The 13,223-nt window shown below is 43.7% G+C and overlaps 1 protein-coding gene across 14 annotated transcripts in view; it reads left to right on the forward strand.

The window, feature by feature from the left end:
• Nucleotides 1–13,223, forward strand: part of LOC118396031 (disks large homolog 1-like) — a 356,822-nt gene that overhangs the window by 13,005 nt on the left and 330,594 nt on the right. For all 14 annotated transcript variants that reach the window (XR_008065634.1, XR_008065635.1, XR_008065654.1 and 11 more), the window contains exon 3: nt 6,924–7,099. Coding sequence is in view for 2 of the 14 variants with exons in the window: in XM_052464722.1 (XP_052320682.1) it covers nt 6,924–7,099 (176 nt within the window). In the remaining 12 variants the exon portion in view is untranslated. The remainder of the gene's footprint in view (nt 1–6,923; nt 7,100–13,223) is intronic.

Consider the following 13,223-nt stretch of genomic DNA (forward strand, 5'->3'; position numbering starts at 1 on the left):
CCCTAGTGAAAGGCCAAACATAGCCACGCTAAGCTCCCTAGTGAAAGGCCAAACATAGCCACGCTAAGCTCCCTAGTGAAAGGCCAAACATAGCCAAGCTAAGCTCCCTAGTGAAAGGCCAAACATAGCCAAGCTAAGCTCCCTAGTGAAAGGCCAAACATAGCCAAGCTAAGCTCCCTAGTGAAAAGCCAAGCTAAGCTCCCTAGTGAAAGCCAAACATAGCCAAGCTAAGCTCCTAGTGAAAGGCCAAACATAGCCAAGCTAAGCTCCCTAGTGAAAGGCCAAACATAGCCAAGCTAAGCTCCCTAGTGAAAGGCCAAACATAGCCTAAGCTCCCTAGTGAAAGGCTAGACACGCTAAGCTCCCTAGTGAAAGGCCAAACATAGCCACGCTAAGCTCCCTAGTGAAAGGCCAAACATAGCCAAGCTAAGCTCCCTAGTGAAAGGCCAAACATAGCCAAGCTAAGCTCCCTAGTGAAAGGCCAAACATAGCCAAGCTAAGCTCCCTAGTGAAAGGCCAAACATAGCCAAGCTAAGCTCCCTAGTGAAAGGCCAAACATAGCCAAGCTAAGCTCCCTAGTGAAAGGCCAAACATAGCCAAGCTAAGCTCCCTAGTGAAAGGCCAAACATAGCCAAGCTAAGCTCCCTAGTGAAAAGCCAAACATAGCCAAGCTAAGCTCCCTAGTGAAAAGCCAAGCTAAGCTCCCTAGTGAAAAGCCAAGCTAAGCTCCCTAGTGAAAGGCCAAGCTAAGCTCCCTAGTGAAAAGGCCAAGCTAAGCTCCCTAGTGAAAGGCCAAGCTAAGCTCCCTAGTGAAAGGCCAAGCTAAGCTCCCTAGTGAAAAGCCAAGCTCTCCCTAGTGAAAAGCCAAGCTAAGCTCCCTAGTGAAAAAGGCCTCCCTAAAAAGCTAAGCTCCCTAGTGAAAGGCCAGTGCTCCCTAGTGAAAGGCCAAGCTAAGCTCCCTAGTGAAAGGCCAAGCTAAGCTCCCTAGTGAAAGGCCAAACATAGCCAAGCTCTCCTAGTGAAAAGCTAAGCTCCCTAGTGAAAAGCCAAGCTAAGCTCCCTAGTGAAAGGCCAAGCTAAGCTCCCTAGTGAAAGGCCAAGCTAAGCTCCCTAGTGAAAGGCCAAACATAGCCAAGCCAAGCTCCCTAGTGAAAGGCTGAAATGGGTAGTGTGCACACTATGTGAGAGCTAGTTGTCACTTAGTTTGTTTCAGTGAAGGATCAGATCCAGATAAGATCTATAGTTCAATCACAGAATGGAAACCATAAAGAATAAAATCTATGTTTGAACTAGATATGAACCTACATTGATAACCAATATTCAATAAATAGGATGGGGGGGAAAAATAATGTTATGCATATTTTTGTTAAAAAAAAAATATATATATATTATTTAACCTTTAACTAGGCAAGTCAGTTAAGAACAAATTCTTATTTTCGATGACGGCCTAGGAACAGTGTGTTAACTCCCCAAGCTGACAAAGTACAAATCTGTCATTCTGCCCCTGAACAGGCAGTTAACCCACTGTTCCTAGGCCGTTATTGAAAATAAGAATTTGTTCTTAACTGACTTGCCTAGTAAAATAAAGTTAAAATAAAAAAAATAATAATTAAAAAATTGCCTTGTTCAGGGGCAGAACGACAGATTTTTACCTTGCCAGCTCTGGGATTTTATCTTGCAACCTTTTGGTTACTAGTCCAACGCTCTAACCACTAGGTTACCTGCCGCCCCTCTCTGATCATTTGGGGCCATTGTCATGTGTCATTATTTTCACAATGTAAGAAATCAACATTTGAACCATATTTCATGGACAATTGCTCTTTTGCATAACAATTTATGAGAACTCAGTAAGCTTATGCGGTATCCAGACTGGTGTACCTTCATACTGACCGTGTGCCATATTGGGATATTTGGTAGTACCGGCACTGAACACAAGGGGCGCTGTATTCAAACCCCACTGATACTCTGTAATCCGAAGGTTAGCAATGCTAACACGTACATGTAAAATCGAATAGAGAATTGACTCAAAATGCAAGAATTTCTAAGATTTTACTGAGTTACAGTTCATATGAGGAAATAAGTCAATTTAAATAAATTCATTAGGCCCTAATCTATGGATTTCACATGACTGGGAATACAGATGTTTTAAAAATGTATTTTTATTTCACCTTTATTTATCCAGGTAGGCTAGTTGAGAACAAGTTCTCATTTGCAACTGCGACCTGGCCAAGATAAATCGTAGCAATTCGACACATACAAGAACACAGAGTTACACATGGAATAAACAAAACATAGTCAATAACACAGTAGAACAAAAGAAAACAAAAAGTCTATATACAGTGAGTGCAAATGAGGTAAGTTAAGGAAATAAATAGGCCATGGTGGCGAAGTAATTACAATATAGCAATTAAACACTGGAATGGTAGATCGGCAGAAGATGAATGTGCAAGTAGAGATACTGGGGTGCAAAGGAGCAAAATAAATAAATACCAGTATGGGGATGAGGTAGGTAGATAGCCCATCTGTAAACAGCCCATCTAAGTACAGGTGCAGTGATCTGTGAACTGCTCTGACAGCTGGTGCTTAAAGCTAGTGAGGGAGATGTGAGTCTCCAGCTTCAGTGATTTTTGCAATTCGTTCCAGTCATGGGCAGCAGAGAACTGGAAGGAAAGACGACCAAAGGAGGAATTGGCTTTGGGGGTGACCAGTGAGATATACCTGCTGGAGCGCATGCTACGAGTGGGTGCTGCTATGGTGACCAGTGAGCTGAGATAAGGTGGGGCTTTACCTAGCAGAGACTTGTAGATAACCTGTAGCCAGTGGGTTTGGCGACGAGTATGAAGCGAGGGCCAACCAACGAGAGCGTACAGGTCACAATGGTAGGTAGTGTATGGGTCTTTGGTGACAAAACGGATGGCACTGTGATAGACTTGCATCCAGTTTGTTGAGTAGAGTGTTGGAGGCTATTTTATAGATGACATCACCGAATTCGAGGATCGGTAGGATGGTCAGTTTTACGAGGGTATGTTTGGCTGCACGAGTGAAGGATGCTTTGTTGCGATATAGGAAGCCAATTCTAGATTTAATTTTGGATTGGAGATGCTTAATGTGAGTCTGGAAGGAGAGTTTACAGTCTAACCAGACACCCAGGTATTTGTAGTTGTCCACGTATTCTAAGTCAGAGCCGTCCAGAGTAGTGATGCTGGACGGGCGAGCAGGTGCGGGCAGCGATCGACTGAAAAGCATGCATTTAGTTTTACTTGCGTTTAAGAGCAGTTGGAGGCCACGGAAGGAGAGTTGTATGGCATTGAAGCTCGTCTGGAGGTTAGTTAACAGTGTCCAAGGAGGGGCCAGAAGTATACAGAATGGTGTATACTCTATCAGAGAAGTAGTTGGTAAACCAGGCGAGGCAATCATTTGAGAAACAGATGTGTATCTGCTTTAACAAAAAATGGGCCTCACAATGGGCCTCAGGATCGCGTCACTTTATTTCTGTGCATTCAAATTGCTATCAATAAAATGCAGTTGTGTTCGAACCCAGGGTCTCTGGTGGCACAGTTGGCGCTGCAGTACAGTGCCCTTAAGCCCTGTCTTCTGTATACCACCCCTACCTTGTTACAACACAACTGATTGGCTCATGCATTAAGAAGGACAGAAATTCCACAAATGAACTTTTAACAAGGCACACCTGTTAATTGAAATGCTTTCCAGGTGACTACCTCATGAATATGTTTGAGAGAATGCCAAGAGTAAAGCTGTCATCAAGGCAGAAGAATCTCAAATATAAAATGTACACTATCGTTCAAAAGTTAGGGGTCACTTAAAATGTTATTTTTAATTTTTAAGAAAAGCACTTTTTTTGTTCATTGAATAACATAAAATAGATCAGAAATACAGTGTAGGCATTGTTAATGTTGTAAATTACTATTGTAGCTGGAAACGGCTGATTAAAACAAAAAAAATATATATATTTTTTTAATGGAATATCTACATAGGCGTACAGAGGCCCATTATCAGCAAGTCCTATGTTCCAATGGCGCGTTGTGTTAGCTAATCCAAGTTTATCATTTTAAAAGGCTAATTGATTATTAGAAATCCCTTTTGCAATTATGTTAGCACAGCTGAAAACTGTGGTGCTGATTAAAGAAGCAATAAAACTGGCCTTCTTTAGACTAGTTGAGTATCTGGAGCGTCAGCATTTGTGCGTTTGATTTACAGGCTCAAAATGGCCAGAAACGAAGTACTTTCTTCTGAAACTCATCAGTCTATTCTTGTTCTGAGAAATGGTTATTCCATGCGAGAAATTGCCAAGAAACTGAAGATCTCGTACAATGCTGTGTACTACTCCTTTCACAGAACAGCGCAAACTGGCTCTAACCAGAATAGAAAGAGTGGGAGGCTCCGGTGCACAACTGAGCAACAGGACAAGTGCATTAGTGTGTCCAGTTTGAGAAACAGAGGCCTCACAAGTCCTCAACTGGCAGCTTCATTAAACAGTACCCACAAAACACCAGTCTCAATGTCAACAGTGAAGAGGTGACTCCGGGATGCTGGTCTTCTAGGTAGAGTTCCTCTGTCCAGTGTCTGTGTTCTTTTGCCCATCTTAATCTTTTCTTTTTATTGGCCAGTCTGAGATATGGCTTTTTCTTTGCAACTCTGCCTAGAAGGCCAGCATCCCGGAGTCACCTGAACTAGTGTCATCGGCCCTTACTCATGTAACATGCTACTGTACATAGCTCAGATACATCATATGCCTGACTAGGACTGTTACTCTATACGTACAGTGCCATGCGAAAGTATTCGTCCCCCTTGAACTTTGCGACCTTTTGCCACATTGCACGCCCAATTTTTCAGTTTTTGATTTGTTAAAAAAGTTTGAAATATCCAATAAATGTCGTTCCACTTCATGATTGTGTCCCACTTGTTGTTGATTCTTCACAAAAAAAATACAGTTTTATATCTTTGTTTGAAGCCTGAAATGTGGCAAAAGGTCGCAAAGTTCAAGGGGGCCGAATACTTTCGCGAGGCACTGTACGTGTGTGTGTGTGTGTGTGTGTGTGTGTGTGTGTGTGTGTGTGGGGGGGGGTACTACTACAAATGGTTAATTATTATTATGACAGACAGATTATTTCACTTATAATTCGCTGTATCACAATTCCAGTGGGTCAGAAAGTTGACTGCGCCTTTTAAACAGCTTGAAAAATTCCCCAAAAATGATGTCATGGCTTTAGAAGCTTCTGATAGGCTAATTGACATCATTTGAGTCAATTGGAGGTGTACCTGTGGATGTATTTCAAGGCCTACCTTCAACCTCAGTGCCTCTTTGCTTGACATCATGGGAAAATCAAAAGAAATCAGCTAAGACCTCAGGAAAAAATATTGCAGGATGAAGTCTGGTTCATCCTTGGGAGCAATTTCCAAAAGCCTGAAGGTATCACGTTCATCTGTACAACCGTACGCAAGTATAAACACCATGAGACCACGCAGTCGTCATACAGCTCGTTCTGTCTCCGAGAGATGAACGTACTTAGGTGCAAAAAGTCAGGAATTGTGAAAAAATTAGTTTAAATGTGTGTATGTAGACTTCAACTGTACACTTGCTAACATGCTGAGACCAACTGTAAGTAAGTGTAAGTCAGAAGTTTACATACACCTTAGCCAAATACATTTTAAACTAAGTTTTTCACAATACCTGACATTTAATCCCAGTAAAAATTCCCTGTCTTAGGTCACCACTTTATTTTAAGAACGTGAAATGTCAGAATAATAGCAGAGAGAATGATTATTTCACCTTTTTATTTCTTTCATCACATTCCCAGTAGGTCAGAAGCTTACTTAAATACACTCAATTAGTATTTGGTAGCATTACCTTTTTAAATGGTTTAACTTTGAGTCAAACATTTCGGGTAGCCTTCCACAAGCTTCCCACAATACACCTCCTGACAGAGCTGGTGGAACTGAGTCAGGTTTGTAGGCCTCTTTGCTCACACATGCTTTTTCAGTTCTGCCCACAAATTTTCTATAGGATTGAGGTCAGTGCTTTCTGATGGCCACTCCAATACCTTGACTTTGTCGTCCTTATGCCATTTTGCCTCTACTTTGGAAGTGTATTTGGAAGCTTTTAACTTCCTGACTGATGTCCTGAGAAGTTGCTTCAATATATCCTCATAATTATGTTTCCTCATGACGCCATCTATTTTGTGAAGTGCACCAGTCCCTCCTACAGCAAAACACCCCCACAACATGATGCTGCCACCCCCGTGCTTAACGGTTGGAATGGTGTTCTTCGGTTTGCAAACCTCCCCCTTTTTCCTCCAAACATAACGGTGGTCATTATGGCCAAACAGTTCTATTTTTGTTTCATCAGACCAGAGGATATTTCTCCCAAAAGTACGATCTTTGTCCCCATGTGCAGTTCCAAACCGTAGTCTGGCTTTTCTATGGTGGTTTTGGATCTGGGGCTTCTTCCTGGCTGAGCGGCCCGTCAGATTATGTTGATATAGGACTGTGGATACAGATACTTTTGTACCTGTTTCCTCCAGCATCTTCACAAGGTCCTTTGCTGTTGTTCTGGGATTGATTTGCACTTTTGATTGCCATTTTCTGGAATTTTCTAAGCTTTATAAAGGCACAGTCAAATTAGTGTATGTAAACTTCTGACTCACTGGAATTGTGATACAGTGAAATAATTGTTGGAATGCACAAAGTAGATGTCCTAACCGACTTGCCAAAACTATAGTTTGTTTGAGTGGTGTGAAAAACAAGTTTTAATGTCTCCAACCTTAGTGTATGTAAATGCTGAAGCCAGAGACATAATATGCCATTTGAAAATATTCTGATTTGTGTTTTTCCAAGAAACACAAAATCCAGTGCTAACAGATTCCCCACTCTCCATTTCCTCATTCTCCTCCCTACTCCTCCAGATATCCAGGAGTTTTATGAAGTGACCTTACAGGAAGGCCAGACATCTGTAGAGCCAGTCAAGCCTGCAGAGCCCCCAGCTCCCCCTGTCACCCTGTGGGACTTCTCCAGCCTTCCCTCCCCCTCTACAGCTGTCACCTCTGACACCCTGCCCAGCAGCCTTACGTCCAGCATAGAGGTAAGCAAACTTTATAGCACTGTGAAGAGTACTTATTTGCACCTTGTTTGGTAAAAGCCCTGTTTATATTTTGCCCAAATCTGGCAATCCACTAGAACGGATGTGATATAAAGCCAGACTGCTGCTCACTGTTCCTATAGGCTTGCTGTGGCAACTGGCAACCCGCTCACTGTTCCCATGCTCTATGTTTCTGGCTGTGTGCCCAGTCACCATACATTGCACTTTGCGTGTTTAGGCTTAGGTTTTAGTCTTGAGAGAGTGTGTGTGTGTGTGTGTGTGTGTGTGTGTGTGTGTGTGTGTGTGTGTGTGTGGTGTGTGTGTGTGTGTGTGTGTGTGTGTGAAAATGCTGATCCTCCTGTATAATTAATGTACACCACAGTAGTGTGGCTTCAGTACTGCTGGCTGTCTTTGAGATGAGATGATGTGGAGCATACGCCCCTCCTCTGCCCCCTCGTGGTCCTCTGCCCCCTCGTGGTCCTCTGCCCCCTCGTGGTCCTCTGCCCCCTCGTGGTCCTCTGCCCCCTCGTGGTCCTCTGCCCCCTCGTGGTCCTCTGCCCCCTCGTGGTCCTCTGCCCCCTCCTGGTCCTCTGCCCCCTCCTGGTCCTCTGCCCCCTCCTGGTCCTCCGTCTACTACACTCATACTGTGGTTCTACCATAGAAACGGAATCCATAGAAAGGCCTTGGAACCTCTAACCTTGGCAATGTGACTGGCAAACTCATGGATACCCTCCCAATTGGTCCTCGCCCCCTCCTGGTCCTCTGCCCCCTCCTGGTCCTCTGCCCCCTCCTGGTCCTCCGTCTAGTCACTGGTGGATTGTTTGGTTCATTGACTGTTGATTGACAGCGAATCCATAGAAAGTATTATGGAATTTATTTTTTATGGCAATGTGACTGGCAAACTCATGGATACCCTCCCATCACTCTAAGACAGTGCCTGTCCACTCCAGGCCTGGTACAGTCCATCACTCAAGACAGGCTGGATTGTTTGGTCCACTAGAACGGGATGGTACAGTCCATCACTGACAGGCTGTTGATTGACAGTCCATCACTAAGACAGGCTTTAATCAAGCCCACTCACTAGAACAGGGATGGTATATTTCACTTTTTATGGCTTCGCAACGTAAGGCCCACTCCACTGAACAGGGATTCCCATCACTGACAGGCTTGGAATAATCCCACTCCACTAGAACGGGGATGGTACAGTCCATCACTCTAAGACAGGCTTCGGCAATGTAAGGCCCACTCCACTAGAACAGGGATGGTACAGTCCATCACTAAGACAGGCTTCGGCAATGTAAGGCCCACCCCACTAGAACAGGGATGGTACAGTCCATCACTCTAAGACAGGCTTCGGCAACGTAAGGCCCACTCCACTAGAACGGGATGGTACAGTCCATCACTCTAAGACAGGCTTCGGCAACGTAAGGCCCACCCCACTAGAACGGGGATGGTACAGTCCATCACTAAGACAGGCTTCGGCAACGTAAGGCCCACCCCACTAGAACGGGGATGGTACAGTCCATCACTAAGACAGGCTTCGGCAATGTAAGGCCCACTCCACTAGAACGGGATGGTACAGTCCATCACTCTAAGACAGGCTTCGGCAACGTAAGGCCCACTCCACTAGAACGGGATGGTACAGTCCATCACTAAGACAGGCTTCGGCAACGTAAGGCCCACCCCACTAGAACGGGGATGGTACAGTCCATCACTCTAAGACAGGCTTCGGCAACGTAAGGCCCACCCCACTAGAACGGGGATGGTACAGTCCATCCTCGAAGACAGGCTTCGGCAACGTAAGGCCCACTCCACTAGAACGGGGATGGTACAGTCCATCACTAAGACAGGCTTCGGCAACGTAAGGCCCACTCCACTAGAACGGGGATGGTACAGTCCATCACTCTAAGACAGGCTTCGGCAATGTAAGGCCCACTCCACTAGAACGGGGATGGTACAGTCCATCACTCTAAGACAGGCTTCGGCAACGTAAGGCACGCGCCCACTCCACTAGAACGAGGTATTTGCCTTGGCGTGCCTCCCCCCAAAAAAGTATTAAAAAATAAGTGAAATTGTATTTGTTTTTCGATAAATGGCTACTGCTTTGGACTGTGAGAGTATTCCACAGCCTACAGTATGTGAAGAATAATGTGTCTTGGGTATAATTTGAAATGTTGATTCAATAAGGAGAGTGTGACTAAAATGGCCAAGGCACATCTCTCTTTGATTGTTAGCGTCTATCACTTCCCCATGACTTATATCACCAGCAGTATGTTTACCGTCCATTCCCATCATTTCTAATCTACACTGTTTGTTTGGTTACGTTAATTTCTGTTAATGCATTCAATATATCATTATTACAATTGTTTACCATTTTCATTGTCTGTGTGAACACTTTGTTTGAGGTCACTATGCTACATTTGTAAGAAACATGTTTTTTGGTTCATTACATTTTACGAGTTTTGTCAATTTATTAATTGTCTGATAGTCTTTCTGATTGTCTCACCGCCACTAATGAGCTGTGAAGCTTCTGAGTATTTTTTTTATTCACCTCAAACAGCAAGTAAACAAAGTCTGTTTTTACATCCATTGAGAATGACAATAGTTCCCTCAATGTATCTGAAACATCTTTCCAGCTCTCTCCCTTTCAATAACCACCGAGCTTCGGCGAGAAAAATGTAATGCTCTGATCCAGTGGAAACGTCATAAAATACCTGATTTCTTCTTATCCTTTGCGCAAATAAAGCTGTGTCTGTCAGGAGCTCACTGGTGCTGGAAACCAAAAACTGAGGGCCCAGAATAATTAATACAATGTTGCAAGTTTGCTAGTGTGAGCTGTGGGCTGGACCCAGTTGATCGTTGACAATGTTGCAAGTTCATTGCAGACAGGCGGAGTAGGAAGATTAATGCAATTAAAAGTACATGACAAACAAACCTCCATGTGTAGCCAGTGTGATTTGGAGGATATTTTATTTTTATCTGTATATTTTCGACCTGCAATGTTTTTATTTATTGGCTTTATGTAGGCTATTTTTTTTTACCTAGTTGGCAATGGAACATTAATACGTTATTATTTAAATTAAGCTGTTCCACTAAAATATGCAAATGAAAATCATAACGGGCATGCAGATCGGTAGAAATAGTAAGGTAAATTGGCACTCCACATGAAAACGGTTGCCGACCCCTGGCTACTTCAGGAGCATAATGGCTGAATCTGTGAAGAGGAGGGTTGGGTCGGGAACAGTTTTTAAAATGTATATATTTTTTTCTCCTTTCTGATTATCTAGATCTCGGGCTCCCTCTTGAGTCATTTTTGTACCATAATTACGACGATCAAACGGTGTGCTTAAAGCATCAGACAAGCTCAGTGCATATAGTTGATTTTATTCAAACGCGTGTCTATATATGGAAAAATCATTGTTTTAAAAATGTCAACCAATTGATGGGTTGAAAGAACAAGACAATTCTCGGTCGACCAAGAGGTGACATCGTTGAGGCCTGTTCTATGGATTCTATCTCTATGATTTCTACCATACAGCGGCTATGCATTCCTGTCCTGTCTCTGTAGGTCTCTCTGTCAATCATACCAAACTATCTGTGAAAGAGACATAGGACGCTTCCTTCTGAGAGGTGTCCTGTCCTCCCGTTATCTCATCTTGAATTCTCAGGAAGTGTTACCTCTGTCCTTAATAATGAACTTTTTTTGTATTGAGAGAGATAAAATGGGGGGTAGCACCCTGATATTAGACTTCGTGTGGCATCACAATAGTTAGGCACAACTATTAAGCCGCTTGGAAGACATGTCATTGTGTGTTCATGCCTGATATCAAACAGTCAGTTTGTTCTGTGTTGCTGCTTTCCATTCATTGATATTTTATTTTAGCTGTATATATGCTGGAGCCTTCAAGGTACTGAGTCTGAAAGGGATTTGCAGTCACCACCCTTGTCAGCTTGGTAATAATACATATTCTCATAGTTGATATTGCAATGTCCCTGTTTAATTGTTCAAGCAGTGGGTAATGTTTCTCTGTAAGACCTTTGTTTAGTTAAAGTTTAAGCTACGTTTTAAAGGATATCTTTTCATGGCAACGTCTTTGTTGAAATGAATTGATTGTCTCTCTCTCCCCTCCTCCCTGTCAATAACCTGGCCTTGGTAGGACTCTCCCCTCCTAACAGAAATACTCCTTGTGCTAGGAAAATCTTTTTCTGCCGAGTTCAGGCACGTAAGTACTCTGTTTAGACGAGGTGTGTTCTGTTCTGTCACTCCATGTCTACAGGTCTATCAGAAACTATTCAGACCCCTTCCCTTTTTCCACATCCACAGAATTATTCTAAAATTTAATAAATGTTTTAAAAAATCCACATCACACTACACTACAATACCCCATAATGACAATGCAAAAATAAGTTGTTTTTTTAATGTTTGCAAATGTATTAAAATAACAAAACAGATATACCTTATTTATGTAAGTATTCAGACCCTTTGCTACGAGACTCGAAATTGATCTCAGGTGCATCCTGTTTCCATTGATCATCCTTGATCATCCTTGATATTTCTACAATTTGATTGGAGTCTCACCTGTGATAAATTCAATTGATTGGACATGATTTGGAAAGGCACACACCTGTCTATATGTCCCACAGTTGATGACAGTGCATGTCAGAGCAAAAACCAAGCCATGATTTTGAAGGAATTGTCTGTAGAGCTCTGAGACAGGATTTTTTCAAGGCACAGATCTGGGGAAGGGTACCAAAACATTTCTGCAGCATTGAAGGTCCCCAAAAACACAGTGGCCGCCATCATTCTTAAATTGAAGTTCAAGACTCTTCCTAGAGCTGGCAGCCCGGCCAAACTGAGTAAATGGGGGAGAAGGGCCTTGATCAGGGAGGTGACCAAGAACCCGATGGTCACTCTGACAGAGCTCCAGAGTTCCACTGTGGAGATGGGTGTCCTTCTGGAAGGTTCTCCCATCTCTGCAGCACTCCACCAATCAAGCCTTTATGGTAGAGTGGCCAGGCGGAAGCCACTCCTCAGTAAAAGGCACATGACAGCCTGCTATGAGTTTCCCAAAAAGCACCTAAAATTCTCGGGTCTGATGGAACCAAGATTGAACTCTTTGGCCTGAATGCCAAGCGTCATATCTGAAGGAAACATCTGGAGGAAACCTGACACCATCCCTATGGTGGTGCATAGTGGTGGCAGCATCATGCTGTGGGGATGTTGTTCAGAGGAGGGGACTGGGAGACTAGTCAGGATCGAGGCAAAGATGAACAGAACAAAGTATAGAGATCCTTGATGAAAACCTGCTCCAGAGCGCTCAGGACCTCCGACTGGGGTGAAGGTTCTCGTTCCAGGACAACGACCCTAAGCACACAGCCAATACAACGGAAGAGTGGCTTCGGGACAAGTCTCTGAATGTCCTTGAGTTGCCCAGCCAGAGCCTGGACTTGAACCCGGTCGAACATCTCTGGAGAGACCTGAAAATAGCTGTGCAGTGATGCTCCCCATCCAACCTGACAGAGCTTGAGACGAGCGTTACATACACAGAGAGGTTGGAGAGGTTGGAGCAGGAGACTGTTATATACACAGAGAGGTTGGAGCAGGAGACTGTTATATACACAGAGAGGTTGGAGAGGTTGGAGCAGGAGACTGTTATATACACAGAGAGGTTGGAGCAGGAGACTGTTATACACAGAGAGGTTGGAGCAGGAGACTGTTATATACACAGAGAGGTTGGAGCAGGAGACTGTTATATACACAGAGAGGTTGGAGCAGGAGACTGTTACATACACAGAGGTTGGAGCAGGAGACTGTTATATACGCAGAGAGGTTGGAGCAGGAGACTGTTACAGCAAGAGACTGTTACGCAGAGAGGTTGGAGCAGGAGACTGTTATATACACAGAGAGGTTGGAGCAGGAGACTGTTATATACACAGAGAGGTTGGAGCAGGAGACTGTTATATACACAGAGAGGTTGGAGCAGGAGACTGTTATATACACAGAGAGGTTGGAGAGGTTGGAGCAGGAGACTGTTATATACACAGAGAGGTTGGAGAGGTTGGAGCAGGAGACTGTTATATACACAGAGAGGTTGGAGCAGGAGACTGTTATATACACAGAGAGGTT

This window comes from Oncorhynchus keta, chromosome 1, assembly GCF_023373465.1.
Source record: "Oncorhynchus keta strain PuntledgeMale-10-30-2019 chromosome 1, Oket_V2, whole genome shotgun sequence".
In the NCBI taxonomy this organism is placed as follows: domain Eukaryota; kingdom Metazoa; phylum Chordata; class Actinopteri; order Salmoniformes; family Salmonidae; genus Oncorhynchus; species Oncorhynchus keta.